We start from the raw sequence: 24,003 nt of genomic DNA on the forward strand, positions 1-24,003 counted from the left end.
ACATCAGGAGTTATCGCTATCCAAGGGGTAAACACGAAGTGTCACGGCACAGGATGCTTTCCTCCCCCATCTCTCCTAAACCCTTCTGGGTGTTATGGTTACACACTGCATTAAAAAGATTATATCATGTAACTCTCACCTATGAATATGCATATATTTGTACCATTACTTATCTATCTAGAGGGTGTTGTATTGCTCTGTTCTCTTATTATTGTTTTTATCTTTTCATCTTTACTAGTTTGATTCTTGCCGGTGATTCCCATTGACATAGTGGATCTCTCACTCCACCACTTTGATAAATGGCAGACCTTATAATTTGCACATACAATGTTAGAGGGTTTAATGCTCCCATGAAACTTAGTGACCTAATGATGTTGTTAAAAAGAGATAAAGTATCTGTGCTAATGTTGCAGGAGACACATTTCAAAACACATCAAATTCCAAAACTACCCACTACCTACTTTGCGTCCTGGTTTGACCACACCAATGACACCTCAGCTTCCAGGGGGGTATCTATCGCATTTCACAGACATATCCCCTTCGTACTTACATCAAAACACCAAGACTCGGATGGCAGGGCCCTTTTCTTGAAAGGCAATATTGGCTCCACTTTGTACACCTTCCTTAACATACTGCATATACCTCAAATACCTTACAGATTTCCTGGATTAAGGGAAGACTAGAAGAACTGCAAGCGTTTGCAGAGGGCCCCATCATACTTGGAGGTGATTTCAATCTGGCACTAAATCCTAGAATAGGCTCTTCATCAATAACACTGCACATTCTTAAAACAGCCTCAATGGACTAAATAATAGTCTGCAATTATTGGGTCTCTCGGATGCATAGAGAACATTGAACCAGACCGAACTAGATTACACGTTCTTCTCCAGCACACATAAAACACACCAGCCAATCGATTACCTTTTTACCCATGACAGAACCTTACCAGCCCTCAAAGAAGTTGAGATAGGACCATCCACTTTCTCAGACCATGCACCTGTATTAATTAGAATTATTGTTAAACACAAAACTAGCCAAAAATGTAGTCTATTACCAACAAAAAGTATACGCACACGGGATAAAGGAGGCAAATTGATGTCAGCTTTAATCAAGAAACGCAGGAAAAAATCCTTTATATCTTCAATAACCACCCAGACAGGTAGCAGAGTCACCCGTACTTCCGAAACAGCAGCAGCATTCAAGGACTACTACTCCTCTCTATATAATTTAGTCAGCCTAGATACTCCCTCAAACCTCTGCAACAAACAAGAAAATATTTCATCCTTCTTTGATGGTCTGAATCTAAAGTCTCAGAAACAAACAAACACTAACTCAACCAATCACAATGCAGGAAGTGAAAGACACGATGCTCTCCTTCCCTCTAGGAAAAAGTCCAGGTCCTGATGGATTAAAGATACTATAAAAATACTATAAAACATTTCAAGGCATTCTCATGCCTCGCCTTACCCTATTATGCAACCAACTCTGCTCGGGGGGGGGGGCCACCTCCCACGACAAGCGCTGGAAGCGCATATCACAATTCTTCCCAAAAAGGGTAAGGACCCCGGCTTCTGTTCCAGCTACAGACCCATCTCATTTTTAAATATTGATAACAAAATCTGGGCCAAGCTATTAGCTAGGCGCCTGAGTGACATTCTGCCTGCCATAGTGAAACCTGATCAGATGGGATTTGTTAAGGGAAGAGAGGGCAGTTTTAGGGTTATACGTCTGCTAAACTCCATATTTTTGGTCTGATCGAAAAAAATACCACTTGTACTTGTAGGCACCGACGCCGAAAAGGCGTTCGATAGGGTCGCCTGGGACTTTATGCACCACACACTGCAACAGTTTAACTTCCCATTCCAATTCATAGAAGCAATCTTCACAATATACTCTACACCATCTGCACGAATTAAGGTTAACGGCACCCTATCTCTGTCTTTCAACATAACAAATGGCACGAGGCGGGGCTGTCCTTTATCTCCCACCCTATTTATATTAACTATGGAAGCATTACTACAAAAGCTCAGGCAGGATGATGTCATAAAAGGCTTTATCCAGAATTCAGATACACATCTCATATCTGCTTTCGCAGATGATCTACTATTACTGATTTCCAACCCAAACACTGCGCTGCCCAGGCGGCTACTAGACCTTTTTCAACACAGACCCATGCCACAGATCAGATTTAATGGTCTTGGGACCTGCCCATTCAAAAATCCTGTGGCTACCAGATCAGAAAGATATCCAGGCCCTTTCTAATACATTGGTACAAGGCACAGTTAAAATATAGAAATCCCTTCAACACTACAACATAACTTTCAAAGGTACTTCACCACTCTTGCCGACACACCTAATCCCATATGTAGTAAAGAAAGACAAAATAATTATGAGATCATTCTGGTTACAACTACAAGATATTAATGTAGCTACCTGCCTATCTGCTAACAAAATACCGGATATTACTAAGCTACAATCATTTATCACACCATCAGAGGTCAATTTCCTGCAATTTGAACACTTCAAAGCCATATGCACATTATTTATATCCCACAATCCAGCCAGCAGACCATTGTCCTGGTTTGAACAATTAATTCTCCTCCACAAAAGCAAGAAACAAAAATGATCCTCTCTATACTCCCATCTTCTGCTCAATTCGTCAGTAGATCCCCTCCCTTTTTTGAAGTCGTGGGAAAAAGAATTAGACATAGTGCTATCAGAAGAGGACACAAAGTTCATACTATTGTATTCTCATGGCTTCTCGACATGTGTTAAAATACAAGAAAATCATTATAAGCTTTTATCCAGGTGGTGCAAAACCCCTGACTTGCTTTATAAAATGTGATTATCAGTCACAAAAACATGTTGGAGATGTCAATTGCAGGTTGGGACCTTGAGCCACATCTGGTGGTCGTGCCCGGTGGTTAGCTCCTTCTGGACAGAAATCCAAAAGCATATGCGGGCACTTAGCCCATCAAATTTAACCCTCACAGCAGGCCTGGTGCTAATGGCCCAACCCACACAACACTATCGATCATCCAATCGCTCTTTGATAACACATTTATTAGCAGCGGCTAAATGCTTAATTCCACTGCTATGGCTACAACCCCACCCGCCTTCGGAACAATAATGGTTGCAGAAAGTGCATCAAATTTGTCGTATGGAGGAGATGACCAGTTGGCAGACCAATAGACCTGATTTTTTCCTATAAATGTGGGGCCCCTGGTTGCAATACGCTAAAAATACCTAACTAAACTCAGCTCTTCTTGCATCATTGTCTCACTCTGATGTGGGTTGCACATCGGGTCATCACATGCCGCAGCTTAAAACTGTGTGAGAGGATCTATCCAAATTATCCCATATTTTAGTCTGTATTAACACGCAGCAGACAACCCATGGGTGCAACATGCGAATTAGGGAGAGGTTACTGTCCTACCTCATACTCACTTCTGTAGAAACTTTTATCCCCTGTCTCTTAACTGAGCTCAGAGAGTAGCAAAACAAGATTAGGCCTACCTTTTGTTCTGACATCTAGAGAGCACAGTACAGCTATCTTACAAGGTACATCTGTAAGAATCTGAACTCTACAAGAACTGCAATTGAATAAGTCTGTGAAGGTTCTCATTTATCCAGGTCATGGTATATATCTGTAAAGAATAAATCAAGGCAACTGGACGTACTGTAGATTTCTTGAAAACGTTTCACTCGTTCTTCCAGTGAGCTTTCTCAATTCTGAGTGACTGTACAAAAATTCTGGGAATAAATATGTAACTGAATCCACATCTGGTAATTATACCCAGCATTGGGTCAAAGGTGTTGATTCCATTATCCTAATTGGAGTCAGTAGGTGATAAAGACTTCCCAGAAAAAGGTGTCAAAACTATAGGCCGGTAAGTTTAACATCTGTCGTGGGTAAACTGTTTGAAGGTTTTCTAAGAGATGCTGTCTTGAAGTACCTCAATGAAAATAAGCAAATAACGCCATATCAGCATGGCTTCATTAGGGATTGGGCATGTCAAACTAATTGAATCAGTTTCTATGAGGAGGTCATTTCTAGACTTGACCGCAGCGAATCAATGGATGTCTGGACTTGACACTGTACCACATAAAAAGTTAGTATATAAAATGTGAATGCTTGGACTGGGGCAAAATGTCTGTATGTGGGTAAGTAACTGGCTCAGTGATAGATAACAGAGGGTGGTTATTAACGGTACACACTCAGATAGGGTCACTGTCACTAGTGGGATACCTCAGGGGTCAGTATTGGCCCCTATTCTCTTCAATATATTTATTAATGATCTTGTAGAAGACTTGCACAGTAAAATATCAATTTTTGCAGATGACACTAAGTGGCAGATGAGGTTTAACACTGACAAATGTAAGGTTATGCACATGGGAAGGAATAATGCAAGTCACCAGTACATACTACATGGTAAAACACTGGGTAACACTGACATGGAAAGGGACCTAGGAATTTTAGTGAACAGCAAACTAAGGCTACTTCCACACTGGTGTTTTGGCTTTCCGTTTGTGTGAGCCGTTCAGGGCTCTCACAAGCGGTCCAAAACAGATCAGTTTTGCCCTAATGCATTCTGAATAGAAAAGGATCCGCTCAGAATCCCTCATTTTGCCTCCGTTCCGTCTCCATGCCGCTTTGGAGGTGGACACCAAAATGCTGCAAGCAGCGCTTTGGTGTCCGTCTGACAAAACTGAGCCAAACGGTCCTGGCACACAATGTAAGTCAATGGGGACGGATTTGTTTTCTATGACACAATCTGGCGCTATAGAAAACGGATCCATCCTCCATTGACTTTCAATGGTGTTCAAGACGGATCCATCTTGGCTATGTTAAAGATAATACAAACGGATCCGTTCTGAACGTATGCAGATGGTTGTATTATCTGAACGGATCCGCACCAAACGCGAGTGTAAAGGAGTATATAGAAACCAGTGTCAGGCAGCTGATGCCAAGGCCAATAAGATAATTGGTTGCATCAAAAGTGACATAGATGCCCGTGATGAGAACATAGTCCTGCCACTTTACAAATCACTAGTCAGACCACACATGGAGTACTGTGTACAGTTCTGGGCTCCTGTGAACAAGGCAGACATAGCAGAGCTGGAGAGGGTACAGAGGAGGGCAACTAAAGTAATAACTGTAATGGGTGGACTCCAGTACCCTGAAAGATTATCAAAATTAGGGTTATTCACTTTAGAAAAAAGACTGAGGGGAGATCTAATAACTATGTATAAATATATCAGGGGTCAGTACAGAGATCTCTCCCATCATCTATTTATCCCCAGGACTGTGACTGTGACGAGGGGACATCCTCTGCATCTGGAGGAAAGAACGTTTGTACACAAACATAGAAGAGGATTCTTTACGGTAAGAGCAGTGAGACTATAGAACTCTCTGCCTGAGGAGGTGGTGATGGTGAGCAATGATGGCCAGTTCGCATTGTTCGCCCGCGAACATATGCAGGCTGCCATCTTTTTTCACAAGTCTGGCGAGGCACAGGTAAGCCCTTACCTGTGCCGCGAGCCGGTCTGAAAACAAATGCGGTCAGCGGGAGCAGGCAGTTCCGAGAACAGCCCGATGAAGGCCCCCGGTGGCTGTTCTCAGAACTGCCTGCTCCCGCTGACCGCACTTGTTTTCAGACCGGCTCGCGGACAGGCACAGGTAAGGGCTTACCTGTGCCTCACCGGAGTTGTGAAAAAAGATGGCAGCCCGCATATGTTCGCGGGCGAACAATGCGAACTGGCCATCACTGATGGTGAGTACAATAAAGGAATTCAAGAGGGGCCTGGATGTATTTCTGGAGTGTAATAATATTACAGGCTATAGCTACTAGAGAGGGGTCGTTGATCCAGGGAGTTATTCTGATTGCCTGATTGGAGTCAGGAAGGAATTTTTTATTCCCCTAAAGTGAGGAAAATTGGCCTCTACCTCACAGGGTTTTTTTTTGCCTTCCTCTGGATCAACTTGCAGGATAACAGGTCAAACTGGATGGACAAATGTCTTTTTTCAGCCGTATAAACTATGTTACTATGTTACTAGAAAGTTAATATGAGGCACTTACTAATGTATTGTGATTGTCCATATTGCTTCCTTCATTTTTCCATCTCATTATACACTGCTCGTTTCCATGGTTATGACCATCCTGCAATCCATCAGCAGTGGCCATGTTTGCACACTATAGAAACACTATAGTGTACAATGAAGGCCACCGCTGATGAATTGCGAGATGGTCGTAACCATGGAAACGAGCAGTGTATAATGAGATGGAAAAATGAAGGAAGCAATATGGACAATCACAATACATTAGTAAGTGCCTTGTATTAAATTTATCTACATGATAAATGCCACTTGCTGAAGTGAGACAACCCCTTAAAGAACCTTCATCACTGCAACAGTGTGAAGTACAGGACACAGACGGGCCTGGCATATGCCAAAAGAACATTCTTTCGGCATACACTAGGTCAATGTTTAGCATATATGCTGGGGTCTTTACTGGCGAAATGAGATGTGAACGCTCCCTTATTCATACTAAATCAAACAGGCCAAAAACTGGAGCATTTTCAAAACCACTGCTTCTAGAGAATACCTCTGTAATATGGGGATTTACAAAGGAGCCGTATAGTGGACTGGATGCAGACCCATTCATACGGTCGTCTGAATGCACTCTAACACATCAATGACCACCATTACACATGACAGAGCCTGCACAAAGCCTGTTTGGAAGAACATAGGGTCCCTACGACTTTAGACGACCGAATGAATGGATCTGCATCCGTTCCGCAATTTTGTGGAATTGGTGCGAACCCATTGATTTCTATGGGGACGCAAAAACATGAGGACAGCACATCGTGTGCTGCTGCATCCGTAGTTCCGTTCCGCAGCCCCGCAAAAAATATACAGCATGTCCTATTCTTGTGGAACGCACACGGCTTGTATCCGTGTTTTGCAGATCCGCAGTTTGCGGGCTGCAAAACACTTATGGCCGTCTGAATGTAGCCTTAAGTAATCAAAGGGCATCTGTCAGCAGATTTGCACCTATGACACTGGCTGACCTGTTACATGTGCGCTTGGCAGCTGAAGGCATCTGTGTTGGTCCCATGTGCCCGCATTGCTGAGAAGAATGATTTTTTCATATATGAAAATGAGCCTCTAGGAGCAACGTGGGCGTTGTCATTACACCTAGAGGCTCCACTTTCTCTGCCACTGCCGCGCCCTCTGCACTCTGATTGACAGGGCCAGGTGTGATGATGTTGTCACTGCCTGGAACTATACTCACCTGCTTACCAGATCTTGGCATCTGATCTGTGAGTCCCAGTCTGGTGACGGGGTCATGTGCACTGCTGCAGTCAATGACTGGTCTCAGTGGTGATGTGTCCCCAAATGGCACATAACCCTGCAGTGACATACCACATAAGGACACGTCACTGCTGAAGCCTGTCATTGGCTGCAGTGGAGCACATGACCCCGTCCATGCCAAAAGTTTACATACAGGAACTGGATGTGAACTGAAGAAAGCCACGGACCCGAGGAGCCGAAAATGAGCAGTGGGTAAGTATAGTGGGGGGGATTTAAAAAAAAAAAAATCATGGAAAAAAACCTTTAACTGGCATATTTTAGTATCCAATAATATCCCTTTAATATGAATTAATAACATATTACAGTTCCTCCCATAAATAATCTGCAGACTGTAAAGACTCTTCACCACCATAAGCTGAACCTATAATGTGCAGCGTTCTTATCTCTCGCCCATCTGAGCGGAGAAGACTTAGGGGATTAAAGGAAAAGACCTTGCGAGAACCAAGATAAACAAGACTTTAGTTTTGACTATTAAACTTAACATAGCGGAGACGCATCAAGTATAATCTGGCCTAATTAATGAGACATGAAGTGGACGGGCTGTTAAACATTACGCCCGATCTGGGAATATGTACAGCGAAAGGCCACCAGCATCTTCTGCATTGTGAATGGCGTCTTTGTTCTTTTCTAACATGGTGAGGAGCACAAAGCTGTCCGCCCATTATGAGAAAACCGCTGTGAAGTGTTATGTCCTGATATTACTGTGTTCACAAGGAACCTTATTCTGACGGGAAGGTTAAAGGGGTTGTCTCATTTTGCGGTCCCGGTCGCCTTAGTAACGGCGAGATGAGACAACCCCTTTAAGTTCTCATTAGCATGCTTTACTACTAGAACTGGATTGGCGACTTATTTTATATAAAAACATAAGACATTTCCACACAAGAGGTCCCTATATCTTAGGCTGGGTTCACACCTGAGCGTTGCGCAAACGCGCGTTTTGCGCGCGTTTTTGTCGCGCATTTTTATGCACGTTTTTTGTAATAGTAAACGCGCGTTTGACGCGCGTTTGTGTGATTGACTACAGTGTCCTATGGCCACAAACGCGCGTCAAAACGCCCCAAAGAAGCTCAAGTACTTGTTTGAGCGTCGGGCGTTTTACAGCGCGATCGTACGCGCTGTAAAACGCCCAGGTGAGAACCATTCCCATAGGGAAGCATTGGTTTTCATGTGTTGAGCGTTTTACAGCGCGTTTGAACGCGCTGTAAAACGCTCAGGTGTGAACCCAGCTTTAAAGAGCATCTGTCAGCAGTTTTGTCCCTATGACACTGGCCGACCTGTTACATGTGCACTTGACAGCAGAAGGCATCTGTGTTGATCCCATGTTCATATGTGCCCGCATTGCTGAGAAAAAATATGTTTTAATATATGCAAATGAGCCTCTAGGTGCAATGGGGGCGTTGCCATTACACCTAGAGGCTCATTTGCATATATTAAAACATAGTTTTTCTCCACAGTGCAGGCTCATATGAACATGGGACCAACACCAATAGGTCAGCCAGTTTCATAGGCACAAATCTGCTGACAGATAGCCTCCGCCATCATACAGAGATATAAGCAGCTGCATCAGATTCCATAGGTACATAGCTATCTAATGCCTCTAGCGGAGCCTATTCCCATACAGGCTCCATGTCTTATGTCCAATGTCATTCAGTAACACTTTATCTACACAGGATCTGTGTAACCATGTGCAAAGATGATATTTTGTGTGTAAATAGTAAGCTTGTATTTGCTATTAAGGGGGTACTATTACTAACATAGTGTGAACAGAGTCCTAAAAAGGATGAGGTGACTCAGCGGTTTAGGGACTGTAAGGTCAAAGGATCAGGCATGTTGAAATCCAGCACGCCCAACCCTTCTTTCCCTGACATCTGTTCCCTGCACAATAGAGGGTTGGCCAATCCTGCTGAAATCAGTAGGCCAACTGTCCTCTAATATGTAAACCATAGGAGTGGATCATCCTAGACCTCTAGATGGACAAGGTCCTTGCTACATTTGGTTCAGATATCCACGTTAGCAAGTTCTACATGAAAACAGCCTGTAAATATTATATGCCCACTGATATACTGTAAGTATATAGATATATACTGGTGGGAATGGGTAACCTTCATCACTGACACATATATACCGCACAAGCATGTCTAACCCTCAGATGCAAGTACTTACCGCCTGGAGATATCGTATTGACTGCAAAGCATTGTTATAACCACCCCAGGCAAGCCAGTCTTCATAATCGCCCTCTTCCAGGAGATACTGCTGTCCTTTAAATTTCTCATTTTCATACCCAACCCATCTATAATTAAAAAAAAGTTGTATAAATATACACTATGTAGAAAATATTAAAGAGGTCGTCTGAGTTCTAGATATTGATGACCTACTGTATTCTTAGGGTAGGTCATCAATATCAGATTAGTAGGGGTCACCAGCGGCAGTAACCCGGCATGGACCCTACACAGCAGAAGGAGCTGTGCCAATTTTGCCAACCTGGACAACTGCCATTTTTTTTATTGCATTTTACTCATTTGGGGCTAAAAATCTTTTTTTTTTAATCAGTCTTTATTAGAAATATTTGGCCATACTTGAGATACCCCTTGTAAAAATGAGTCTATTTGCAGACTGTCGCTCCTGAGTTACGTCAGCTGACGGCTCATGTGAAGCCTTAAGACTATTGCATATATGAGTGTTTCTGAGGTCAGGAGATTGGAGATAAGGTTTCATATGATCTATCAGCTGGGAAGTAACACTCTTTTACCTTTGTATCTCAAAAACTGAACATTTTTAATAAAGACTAACTGAAAGAATGATTTTTAGCCCAAATTTTGTAAAATCATAAAAAAAATTATGTCTATAGACTTCAAGACTATAGTTCCTTAGTCCAACTGATAGTGATCAAACTCTTCCACATGTTATAACAGGAACAAGAACCGGACAGATAGTAGTGTCTACTATATGACACCGAGCTCAGCCCTTTTCAGCTATTCCTTGAGTCACATTCGAAAAGAAGGTCATTTAGCGTACACTGGAATGCAGCTAACAATTGCAACTTTGGGATTTTGAATGTCGGAATTGGACCACACTCCAGGGCAGGTTTGCTAGTCCTGTCTATTAGACCTTGAGAACTTAGGGAGTAATGTATTACCATGCGACTTTTTGCGCTCATATGTTTGGAGTGTTTGTCATGGGTTTTGTTTGTGGGTTTTTTAAGTGACAAATTTTACGAAATGTCCCACACCACTTCTTACCTTTGGATTTTTCTGTCTGAAGTCTAATCTTATTTATTAGAAAGGTTCCGTCAGTTTGTACGCCACCAGCGGGCTGAAGCACACTTGGGACTTTTTGCACTGTTTTGCGCAAAGAAGGCTCATTCGGAAGACGTATACTTGTGTCCACATCTGTTCATTTCAATAGGGACGCAAAAGATGCGGACAGCACACCGTGTGCTGTCCGCATCTGTACTTCCGTTCCGCGGCCCCCAAAACAGATAGGACATGTCCTAATCTTGTCCGTTTTTGCAGACAATAGGCATTTCAATCATAGGGTTGGCCGTTCCGTTCCGCAAAATGCAAGAATGGTGCAAATATATCATATATTTGGCACAAATGCCTACCCCACCAACAAAACAACCCAAATCACCCCCTTAAGGGAACTTTACACGAGCCAAGAATCCGCCACATAATCACTAACGAGTGTTCATAGGAATGATTGTTAGCGATTATCTGACTGTGCCGCTGATTACTTGCTCATCGGGTAATTAAATTGTCTGTGTAGGCACCTAATTCATTGTTGATTGGTTGACCTACTTTGGGTGTATTTTTGGTGTTAATTTGAATGTAATTGTCACGTACTTAACCACCTGTCCTCCCGCCTTGAGTCCGGCCAGTGGCCACTCTATGGTGGGTGCAAGGCCTGCGTCATATGGTTCCTGCGGGCTATTTAAACAGGCAGATGCTGACCACAGTTGCCTGTGATTGGTCTTAGCCCCTGGCAGGGGCTCAGAATTGGGCCCCCCTCTCCTCCTTGCAATAAAAAATAGTATTATTGTAGCTGATCAGTTGGGGTGTGGGGTTTGATCTTGCTTGTGAAGTGGTTTTTGTGTGTCTTCTTTTTTTTTACGTTTAATAAAATTGTAAGTGTATTATGTTTGTTATGTCAGCACGCAGCATCTAAAGTGTTACAATGGCAGAACTGGAACTAGCTCCGATCCTGCCAGCTGCAGCAGTGTGCCACCTGCATGTTATAACGTACACCAACAGGTAATGGTGCAAGCTCAACTCCTGTGTCTGCACTATGTATATGTATGTACATAGTGGTAGCAGAAGATACTACAAGACTACAAGTTCTGAGGGGGGTCCTGTCTCAGAACTTGAAGCACATGTCTATGGGGACAGGGGGGGGGGGGGTATAGTTGTATGTCTAAACTCCAGCACATCCACCAACCTGTGCCCTCTCCCCTCCACATTGCAGTACTATGTGTCTTTTTACACAGTGTGATGAATGCTGCAGCTACAGTTCAGCCTCACCAGCAGGTTGGTTCAGGGTGTTGGATCCTTGGATTTAATCAGTTACACAGAGCTGAGGGCCACTCTGGAGCAGGAAGAGCCTTCACACGGTGCTCTCATTGCTCCTGTAATGACGCTGGACTGAGGCACATCCGCAGGCAGAGTCAGAAGCAGAGCAAAGAGTGGAGGCTAGGTGGCGCTGTCTACAAGTCAGCTGACCAGTAAGGAGCATAGCATCTCCCTGCTTATTGGCCAGCTGACTGTTCTCACAGGAAGAAGCTAATGCTGGCAGCAGTGGCAAGTAGCAGCGGGCTTCTGTCACCGCCAGTTCTGTGAGAAGATCTGGCAGACGTTCTTCTCTACCTCTTGTATGATGTTTTGGTTTCTACCTCTTTGTTTTGGTTTCACTTTCTAATCTCCTTTCCTTCTGCCAGGTGTCACTTATTTCGACTAATCGTCTTCCTTTATAATCTCTCCCATACTGCCTCACTTTGTGGTTTATACTACTTCCTGGATGAGGTGTTCACTGCTGGAGGCTGCTTCTGCTGTTTGTTCAGATAAGTCATTTACTTTATTGTGTTTCCTTGCTGGCTTGATTCTAGGTGACCCTGACTCTATCCGTGTTAAGTGCAGGGAGCCGGTGGTCGTGTCCCCTCACTATTATAGGGTTTACAGGTGTCACACAGTATTAGGTACGCGGGCATGCAATCGTCTACCACACAGACCCTTGGATGTGCATAGCAGTCAGGGAGAGCTCTTAGGGTTTTATAGGGCTCACCTATATGCTCCTTAGTTTGGGATCAAGCCAGTCGCTCGTTTATTTATATGTTCCAGCTATCTGCTAACTTCATTTACGTGATAGCTTCAGGAGGAGTACTTAATGGGGCTGGCATTTATCTGTCCAGCATCTGTATGTGGTGTGTATTCAGGTCGGAAAGGGGAACGGGGCAATTCAACCTGGCCGGGCCCCCAAAGCTCATGGGCCCCATAGCAACTGCGCGGTCTGCCACTATTGACGCCACTGGCCCCTGGTATTGTTTGGATCCCTGGTATTCTGACTTTTGGATTTTCCCTGATCTTGCTCCTGACTACTGATTATGCCACTGACTATATCTCCTGGCACTGACCCTGTCTGGTATTTTACTCTGTGTTTGTATCTTGTGTCGGTTCTGATGTATCTCTCTGGTTTGGATTCTGGCCTGATTTTGACTTAGCTTTTCGATTCTGATCTGGTTCTGGTTTTGCCTGTCTGGTTTTGTCCTCTTTATGCCTGACTGTTCTTTTACCCCATTAGGTTTAGGCCCCTGCACTTAGTCAATTCAGGGACCTTCGACAAGTTGTGGGCCGCTATTCAGAGCAGACTGTGCAAGTAGGTAGGGACAGTCGTGCAGGTGGAGTACAGATTGATGCGTATTAAGATGCCTTTGTCTAAAACACATAAATGTGGTAGAAACCATGTACCATACACCATTTTTTGGGTGCAAATTTCAACTTTTAGACATTGATATTTTATGCTCAGGATAGGTCATCAACATCGAATCGGTCAGAGGGCTGACACCCTGCACCCCCACGGATCAGCTGTTTGCTGGAAACACAACAGTGGATGGAACCAGAAGCAGAAGGCTCCATCCACTGTGTAGCAACTGTCAAGGTGTACTACAGCTCAGCTCCCACCACTTCAGTCCGGCAGAAGTGAAATGGTAGGCAGGGCCGCATAAACGTCTATGCTTCATGTGAGAGGTTGTGCGGAGCGGGATATGGTACTGTGCATGAGCCCTTAGTCTATAGTATCAGTGTAAGCACAATTATGGACCATTCCTACAAATACTACGCTTTGGGACCTGCTAAGTCCCATCTAGGACACAATAAAGCAGACTGCGCCCTTACATTCCACCAAGAACTTGTATGGAGCCAATATCTTGACAGCTGCTATTCTCTCCGTCATGGGTGAGCGTCCCGATGCTACAGACATGCTCCGTGATCTCTCTCCACCACCCCTGAAAGTGCGGCTTTTCATATATAATTATCTGTAAAAGAGACGATTTCAGGTAGATTTCAGGCGTACAATGAGGTGCTCTGCGGAAACAAAACGTTGTAACTATGGCAATCTAATCACTTACCTTCGGATCGCTGGGCAGCTGTACTTTTAATCCTCCCTGAAACAAATGGAAAAAATTAAGTTGACATTTGTTCCTTCCACACAATTAGGCTTTAGATTATCAAGTAAAGTGCTGCCACTGCAAGCTGGGGAAAGCAGTCACCCAGCTGTACTGACTGCAACTCCCATCATCCTAAGCGAGAATCAAACTGCTGAGCATCAAATAATATAGCTTAAAAGCAGTTCTCACTAATGCCCGCACATAGAGTACACCAGGAACCAAAGCCGTAATTGAGGCAGTCATTTTAGGCGGTAATCCAATAATAGCGACGGATCGATGACATCACTGTCTTTTACAATTTCAATGATGTAACTAATTCCTAAAGAATTGATATTTTAGGCTCTACTCAACATGATAATAAGGGAGATCAATCCAGAGTGCCCCTGAAGAACACTGTCCATTAGCCCTCATTCAGAAGTAAAATATTAAACGACTTATGCACAGATGTAGCAGAGCTGAGTGTGTTCAGTCATTTTAACGTCACTCTCGTCACATTTCAAAAAAAAAATCATCTTTATTATATTTATATATAACTACACTCAATGACAAAAACATATATGTGAATGTAATGATGATAGATGTAAGTGACAATATTAAAGCAAAATTATACGTTTATTGGGAAAACTGTCACCTCTAGTCTGGATACAAGATGAGATACGGTTGGGAATTGAGGCATACAGGCTCAGTACGGTATTCTGCAGCACATTTGTCCACAGATGTTGCAGCTGGGCGTAGTTTGCCGAAGTTATCATCCCAGCCGGTCCCATAAATGCTGGATTGGTGATAAATCTGGTGACCGGGCAGCCAAGGAAGTGTTGTAATCTGGCGGAGACATTCCTGGGAAACCCTTGTTGTGTCTGGGACAGCGTCAGGTCTCATTTACACGATCATACTTTTGCTCCACATGTGATCTGCATTTTTTGCTGCTGAACAGATGCAGACCCATTCATTTAAATGTCTCCGCATCTCCACAAAAAAGATAGAACATGTCCTATTCTTGTCTGTTTTGCAGATAAGAATAGGCATTGTTACAATGGGTCCCCAAAAAAACAGATGCAACACAGAAGTCATCCGTATTTTTTTTTGCGGATCCACATGTTGCGGATTGCAAAATACATATGGTCGTGTGAATGCACCCCTATCCTGCTAAAAATTGCAGTTGTAAGCCCTGCCATGAGAGACCACACATGTGGCGGCAGGATGTCCTGTTAGTGTCCCTCATATCACTGCTAGGAGTGACCGGCTGTCATATGTGAGGGCTCCGCACATGATCACACCAGCAGTCGGGGGAGGGTGCCCACTGCAAAGGCAGGAATGAAACGCACACCACGAGGCCTCCATACTCAAACCAGACCGTCATCTGATCCCAAATAGATTAGTGGCTAAAGGCGATAAGGTTCCAGTCCGTAGCAGCCCAGGTTTCTCGTTCACAACATCACTGCAAACGAAGGTGATGGGGGCTGGCTGTCAATGGCAGGACACTTAGGACATCAAGACACCAATTTCCTTCTACTAATCGCCTGGAAAGGATCCGGGCTGAGACAGGGGTGTGTGATGAAGGTGCTACCTGTGTCTGGATGGTGGACAACGAAACTGTGGGAGCTGCTCATGCTTGTCGGTGGATCAAACAATCCTCTCTAATAATGGTCTGTTTGGGCCATCTGGTTTGCCATGTGTGTGTGCCCTCACGTAACCACTGCTCCCAACACCTCCTAACAGCTAGGTAAGAATAACCTAGATGGCAGGCAATTCATCTAAAAGACTATCCTCCTCTCAATTCAATGATGCGCCCCCTTTTAAAGTCGGTCAACTGGTAAAATGTCTTCAAATGCATCGTAGTCATGTCTAGCAATCAACGATCTCTCGCCATAAGGTACACTACCCTAAAGTAGCCTCTAGGGAAGCAGAGGAAGCACTTTTACGCCCTCTTGTGGCCAGACCCAGTGTCTAACAAGACAACACCTTTAATAATTTATATATCTGCCTGCATGCCGAGTTTTGCAGCAATCTGACATTTCTATCTGGGTGCGTTATATTTTTGTCAATGAGTGTGTATAATTGCCGTTTCAAATGAATATAAGAGGTAAGTTTGCTTGTTACCATAGAAACACATAGGTCTGCATATCAGCTGTATGTACACAACGGAAGGGTATTTTAATGATGACATGGGAATATGGGATGATAAGAAAATGGCTGTGAAGATGGACGTGGCCTTTGAATTACCTGATGCATGGGGTATAATCAAAAGAGCACACGACGTGCCGGGATTATGGGGCAGCCAAAAGGAGAAACTGCCAAGAGGCCTCCACCACGAGCAGCAAGACAAGGAGATCTGAGATGAATTAATGTGTACCTCCACATATATAAAAGTACTAGTGGACTACACTAGAAGAAATCTGCTGGTCAAACACGGATGATAAGCGGCTGCCAGATACCCCAGACTACGCTCATCTCCCGGTCCATTAAGGAATATTTTGTTACCCAGTATAGATATCAAGACATGCATATCCATACATTTGGCTCTGCTGGGAAAACCATAACAGTAAAGATGAACGTCTCACCATTTTCAAGGGCCGAATAGATCGGAAGCCGCTGTCCTGAATTTGGGGCAGCTCACTGTCTTCTTCCAGTACGGTGACTGTGCCGTTATACTGGGGTTCTGTGTATGCCAGCCAGCTGTAGAGACAAGATGTATCTGTAAATCTTAGAAGAAAGCACCTTACAGCTCTGCATGAATATAACAGGGCAAGTTTACTAATCCTGCCTGAGATTTAGACACTGTAAACTTTCCAGGAGGAATACAAGAGGAACAGCACAACCTAGAGCTCTAAGAAAAGATAATTCTGCACTGTTATTTCATAGGGATACAAGTGCTAAAACAGAGGCGCCAAGTGAACTGACAGGTCCTGAGGACAGAAGACAATAGTGAATGGATATAGGGGGCCTTTATTATCCAGAAATACACCTATATTAGGAGTATTTCAGGTGCAGATTGCGGCTCAATGGTTATTTGCACCGCAATCTACGACTTTTCCACACTCACGCCAAGTCTAAAAAAGTGGGTGTGGCGGGGACGGGCGGGCTGGCCCGTCTCAATCATCATTTTCTATACCTGTTTGAAGTGTAGAAAATGGTCTAAATGTAAGACAACAAAGAAGCCGGCACCTCTTCATAACTTTGGCAGATCCGCTGCCAGATATAGGGGTTTTCAAGGCTGGCGTCTAAAACTACATAAAATACATGAAATATTGCTACTAACTATCTTACTACTATAGAAATAATGGGCAGTAAAGTGATAAAAATAAAATAACTAGATGCTAAAAAAATAAGTACAATTTAGGAAGATGCGGTACTTACACTCCTGAATTAACTACTAAAGAACGGGGGTGATTGCCAACCAGATTTTCCAGCGAAGGAACCCCTGCACGTATGTAAATGGGAGAGTCGGACACGTCCTGCAGGGAGGATATCACCACCTCCGGGAGATAATCCTGTAGAAAATGGATATCGATTGCGGGTATTAGACTAGGACAGGTGACACTGTTACACTGCCTCAATATATACATAAATGGAGTGAAAGAAGCCGATGCTGGGTGACAACACAGGCCGATGAATCATTAGTCAGTCTGGAGAGCTCTGTCTGGGGAGGGTTAATGTGGTGGGGCGATTTACAAGGGTATTCTATTCATTTCCAGGCTCAACACCTGTGATGGCGATGATAAATTGCGCAGATTTGCACAGTGACATTGAGCAGAACCTCAGAGCATGCAAACCATGCCGGGGTCCCACAGAGCGGTTCCTAGGGGGAATTCCCTTAAGGACCAAACTTTCAAGGTGACAACCTGACTCTGAGCATGGTAATGGCTGGGGATCTTTGACATTGATATGTGTCTGATTTATCAGGTTACTACGGCATAGGGAGCAATGGAAAGGGGCTATGTACATGTATTATAGGCAAGCCGCGGACTGACCGCTCCCATCGGGCCCTGCACCAGCCGGACTTTACCGATCCCACTCATTTATTGAAATGTCTTGGTACTGTATGCACTAAAACGTCCCAGACCTGTTCTACCTCCTATTCACTTAAAGGGGTTGTCCCAATACATGTTAGTTAATTACTTATGTGATTTACTTTCTGTTACAAAATACTACAATTGTGAAATAGTATCTTTACTTCAGTATAATGTCCAGTCTGTAGAGTAATGTGCACGTCCTTCTATTGAGCTGAATGGGCATGATTATACACCCTTCAACTCCCACCGCCCTGAGCTGTGTGACAGGGAGAGACCTGCAACAGAAAGGACACGCTCCCTGCCCTGCCAGCATGAAGAAAGTCTAGCAGCACAATTGGAGCAAAACATGGGGAGATCTCTGGATCCATGTGAGGTACAGGGCTGGTCCTAGCTTTGTCCTGTACTGTATGATGTCTGAAAATTTTTTACATTAATCATAGGATAACCACTTTAAAATCTGATCGACCGGGGTCCAACACTTGGGACCCCTGGCGATCACCTGTTTCTCTCGGCGCCATGCATTGTACAGCAGCTGCGACTGGTATTGCAGCTAAGCCCTATTCACTTCAATGTGCTGAGCTGCGCCTAGGCCATGTGACCGGTGACCGTGACGTGGCATGGCCTAGCGCTGGTGCCTTTTTTCAAACAGCTGATCGGAAGGGGTCTCAAGTGTCAGACCCCCACCGATCAGATACTGATGATCTATGAAATGGATAGGTCATCAGTATAAAGGGCTCATTCAGTCAGCCATAGTGTTTTGCGGAGCGCAAATTGCCGGCACTATGATGGAAATGCCTATTCTTGTCCGCAATTGCGGACAAGAATAGGACATGCTGTATCTTTTTTGCGGGGCCGCAGAACGGAACTACGGATGTGCTGTCTGCATCTTTTGCGGCCCCATTGAAATGAATGGTTGTCTGAATAAGCCCTAAGAGTATCAGAAAACCCCTTTAACAACACCTTATTGAGGTTCCAGAAATGCACATGGATGTATTATGTCTTCATTTTGTTCAGGGCTTCCACAGAGGTGGTTTACGGTACCTCCATGTGCCCACAATTTCATACCATACAAATCCAGCAGAAAACAGATAATGCCATGCTCCGTCCAACTCTGTATACACAGGGGTAATTTTTCTAAAAGCACTGCTTGCTGTGGAGAATGTCTCCATACACATGGAGTCCGACAGAGCCTGTATAACAGTGCATGGAGGTTCTATGGCTCTGTATTAAAGGGGCTGTACAGATGCTCTGCACTCCATTAGCCCTAATGGTTCTTGCACACGGTATTACTGGTGCGTGTTGTACAGATCCATATAAATCCATTGGACCATACTGTACCTCACAGCCTTGCCGTGTGTCCAGCTGGCCCAGTTACATTAAAGAGGTTGTCTCACTTCAGCACATGGCATTTATCATGTAGACACAGTTAATACAAGGCACTTACTAATGTATTGTGATTGTCCATATTGCCTCCTTTGCTGGCTTGATATATTTTTACCATCACATTATACACTGCTTGTACCCAGAGGTTACGACCACCTGTAATTCAGCAGTGGTGGTCGTGCACGCTATATGAAAAGGTGCTGACCTCTCTCTGTTTTTAAACTATAGTGTGCAAGCACGACCACCACTGCTGGACTACAGGGTGGTCGTAACCCCTGGAAATGGCCAGTGTATAATGCAATGGAAAAATGGATCCAGCCGGTAAAGGATGCAATATGGACAATCACAATACATTAGTAAGTGTCTTGTATTATTTTTCTCTACATGATAAATGCTATTTGGTGAAGTGAGACAACCACTTTAAGCATACTCTAAGTTAGTGGAATAGAAGGCCCTGACTGATTCATTCTGCACAGGTAAATCCACCCCATAATTATTAGACTAATCATAGTATAATAGTAATGGCCGTTTCACACTGCAGCATGAGGTGAATATTACCACACACATATCATTTCTTTTGGAGCACTGCCCGGTGATTTATCTAGACGGCTGACGACAGAACTGAAAGTCATTCATTTCTGACTTGTGTTGGGTCCGGCTCTTGGATGGCCCTATAGGGTTTGGCCCTGACCTTATACTGGAATCCTTCACAGACTGCTCTTTTCTGTAGTTTTATGTTACTTTTATTAATACATGTGCTACGGTATTATGTCTGAAGGCAAATGTCGGAGCTCTGCATCTAATGGAGGAAGAATGCGAGGAGATGGGAGATCACACCGCCGGAGGGGAAGCTGAAGGCAGAATTTTATTCAGAGGAAAATCATCTTTAACCTACACGTGGCTCTATAGTAACCTCTAATATAGCACTCTAATATAGCACTGCCAATGGCTTAGCGTGTCCTTGGAGCGGCCTGGGCAGCCTATGTCACTAGAGACATAATAAATATAATGAGGGAGATTTATCAAAACCGGTATAAAAGAAAACTGGCTTAGTAGCCCATAGCAACCAATCAGATTCCACCTTTCATTTTCCAACGGAGCTCTTAGAAATGAAAGGTGGAATCTGATTGGTTGCTATAGGCATCTAAGCCAGTTCTACTTTACACCAGTTTTGATAAATCTCCCTCTTTTACAGTTTTGTTGCATTTGTCATTGATTACAGTACATTCGAATGATTCAAAGAAGAAGTTATCAAACTGGTGTAAAGTAGAACTGGCTTAGTTCCACCTTTCATTTTTCAGAGCTTCTTTGGAAAATGGAATGATCAATCTGATTGGTTACTATGGGCAACTAAGCCAGTTTTCCACCAGTTTGATAAATCTCCCCTACTGTGAGAAAAGTAGGATTTCATTTACAAATGTTTGGAACATGTAAGTGTGTACTAATCTTCTGAACACAAAAGGTAGGTATCATGAAAGAAGATTAATTTTGTTTACTTCTTATTTTGCTGATCCAGGGTAATGGTCTTCAGGACCAGATACCGTTTTTCACACGTTAGTTTAGTGGCTATAACGTTTATTATAATCTCATTTGCATATATATAATTAGGTTATCTTAAAAAAAAATGTAGGATTATGATTCGGAAAAAAAAATATTAAAAGACATGCTGTTTACATTTCTAGCTATTTCTTTTCAGGTAATAACACGGTGAAAAGTGACATTGGTGAAAAGACTCAGTTTACAGCCCTGGCCCTGTTTCTGAATGCCCTGGGCATCTTCGCATTCCCTCCTTTCTTAGAACCCAGAACCTGAGGAACAGAGGTCGCAATAACGCCAGTATAAGCATCATAGATGCTTGTTCAGGCCATTTTACTAAGTCTAAGGCGAACCAATACGCCTTAGACTCCCCCTTCCCCATTCATCAGTGCGGTGAGCGCTGTGAACGGCGCGGGCAGTGCAGCAATGCTGTCTGTGCCTGAAATAACCAATAACAAAGCTCCTTACAGCTTGTTATTGGTTGGTATAGGCGCGCGCCGGAGCTATACAGGTCCTGCACCAGGGGAGCTGGAAGGAGGAGGGGCCGGATCCCGGGTTGGCTGTTGTAAGGAGAGTGGAGCATTCTGCCTGAGGACCCCAGGAAACATGACAGGGCCGCTGGAGAGGTAAGGAGCCATGGACTCATGTGACTGGTCCCTGGTGACCCTGCTCCCCTCTCCTCCTGTCACTCCAATAGTGACCCTGCTCCCCCCTCCTCCTGTCACCCCAATAGTGACCCTGCTCCCCCCTCCTCCTGTCACCCCAATAATGACCCTGCTTCCCCCTCCTCCTGTCACCCCACTAGTGACCCTGCTCCCCCCTCCTCCTGTCACCCCACCAGTGATCCTGCTCCCCCCTCCTCCTGTCACCCCACCAGTGATCCTGCTCCCCCCTCCTCCTGTCACCCCACTAGTGACCCTGCTCCCCCCTCCTCCTGTCACCCTACTAGTGACCCTGCTCCCCCCTCCTCCTGTCACCCCACCAGTGACCCTGCTCCCCCCTCCTCCTGTCACCCCACCAGTGACCCTGCTCCCCCTCCTCCTGTCACCCCACCAGTGACCCTGCTCCCCCCTCCTCCTGTCACCCCACTAGTGACCCTGCTCCCCCCTCCTCCTGTCACCCCACTAGTGACCCTGCTCCCTCCTCCTCCTGTCACCCCACTAGTGACCCTGCTTCCCCCTCCTCCTGTCACCCCACCAGTGACCCTGCTCCCCCTCCTCCTGTCACCCCACCAGTGACCCTGCTCCCCCCTCCTCCTGTCACCACACTAGTGACCCTGCTCCCCCCTCCTCCTGTCACCCTACTAGTGACCCTGCTCCCCCCCTCCTCCTGTCACCCCACCAGTGACCCTGCTCCCCCCTCCTCCTGTCACCCCACCAGTGACCCTGCTCCCCCTTCTCCTGTCACCCCACTAGTGACCCTGCTCCCCTCTCCTCCTGTCACTCCAATAGTGACCCTGCTCCCCCCTCCTCCTGTCACCCCAATAGTGACCCTGCTCCCCCCTCCTCCTGTCACCCCAATAATGACCCTGCTTCCCCCTCCTCCTGTCACCCCACTAGTGACCCTGCTCCCCCCTCCTCCTGTCACCCCACCAGTGATCCTGCTCCCCCCTCCTCCTGTCACCCCACCAGTGATCCTGCTCCCCCCTCCTCCTGTCACCCCACTAGTGACCCTGCTCCCCCCTCCTCCTGTCACCCTACTAGTGACCCTGCTCCCCCCTCCTCCTGTCACCCCACCAGTGACCCTGCTCCCCCCTCCTCCTGTCACCCCACCAGTGACCCTGCTCCCCCTCCTCCTGTCACCCCACTAGTGACCCTGCTCCCCCCCTCCTCCTGTCACCCCACCAGTGACCCTGCTCCCCCTCCTCCTGTCACCCCACCAGTGACCCTGCTCCCCCTCCTCCTGTCACCCCACTAGTGATCCTGCTCCCCCCTCCTCCTGTCACCCCACTAGTAACCCTGCTCCCCCCTCCTCCTGTCACCTCACTAGTGACCCTGCTCCCTCCTCCTCCGGTCACCCCACTAGTGATCCTGCTCCCCCCTCCTCCTGTCACCCCACTAGTTATCCTGCTCCCCCTCCTCCTGTCACCCCACTAGTGACCCTGCTCCCTCCTCCTCCTGTCACCCCACTAGTGATCCTGCTTCCCCCTCCTCCTGTCACCCCCACTATTGATCCTGCTTCCCCCTCCTCCTGTCACCCCACTAATGACCCTGCTCCCTCCTCCTCCTGTCACCCCACTAGTGATCCTGCTTCCCCCTCCTCCTGTCACCCCACTAGTGATCCTGCTCCCCCCTCCACTAGTGACCCTGCTCCCCCCCTCCTCCTGTCACCCCACTAGTGACCCTGCTTCCCCCTTCTCCTGTCACCCCACTAGTGACCCTGCTTCTCCTTCCTCCTGTCACCCCACTAGTGACCCTGCTCCCCCTCCTCCTATCACCCCACTAGTGACCCTTCTCCCCCTGCTCCTTTCACCCCACTAGTGACCCTGCTCCCCCCTCCTCCTGTCACCCCACTAGTAACCCTGCTCCCCCCTCCTCCTGTCACCTCACTACTGACTCTGCTTCCCCCTCCTCCTGTCACTCCACTAGTGACCCTGCTCCCCCCTCCTTCTGTCACCCCACTAGTGACCCTGCTCCCCCCTCCTCCTGTCACCCCACTAGTGACCCTGCTTCCCCCTCCTCCTGTCACCCCACTAGTGACCCTGCTTCCCCCTCCTCCTGTCACCCCACTAGTGACCCTGCTTCCCCCTCCTCCTGTCACCCCACTAGTGACCCTGCTTCCCCCCTCCTCCTGTCACCTTACTAGTGACCCTGCTCCCTCCTCCTCCTGTCACCCCACTAGTCACCCTGCTCCCCCCTCCTCCTGTCACCCCACTAGTGATCCTGCCCCCCCCCTCCTGTCACCCCCCTCGAGACCCTGCTTCCCCCTCCTCATGTCACCCCACTAGAGACCCTGCTTCCCCCTCCTCCTGTCACCCCACTAGTGACCCTGCTCCCCCCTCCTCCTGTCACCCCACTAGTGACCCTGCTTCCCCCTCCTCC

General features: G+C 45.9%; 1 protein-coding gene across 1 annotated transcript in view; it reads right to left on the bottom strand.

Annotated features, from left to right (window-relative positions):
• Positions 1-24,003, bottom strand: part of CRYBG3 (crystallin beta-gamma domain containing 3) — a 175,928-nt gene that overhangs the window by 37,627 nt on the left and 114,298 nt on the right. Inside the window, exons 8-12 of the mRNA XM_044284494.1 lie at positions 17,388-17,521; positions 16,592-16,706; positions 13,992-14,027; positions 13,759-13,898; positions 9,539-9,665 (exon numbers count right to left, since the gene is read on the bottom strand). Of these exons, the coding sequence (XP_044140429.1) occupies positions 9,539-9,665; positions 13,759-13,898; positions 13,992-14,027; positions 16,592-16,706; positions 17,388-17,521 (552 nt within the window). The remainder of the gene's footprint in view (positions 1-9,538; positions 9,666-13,758; positions 13,899-13,991; positions 14,028-16,591; positions 16,707-17,387; positions 17,522-24,003) is intronic.

This window comes from Bufo gargarizans, chromosome 3, assembly GCF_014858855.1.
Source record: "Bufo gargarizans isolate SCDJY-AF-19 chromosome 3, ASM1485885v1, whole genome shotgun sequence".
Classification (NCBI taxonomy): Eukaryota; Metazoa; Chordata; class Amphibia; order Anura; family Bufonidae; genus Bufo; species Bufo gargarizans.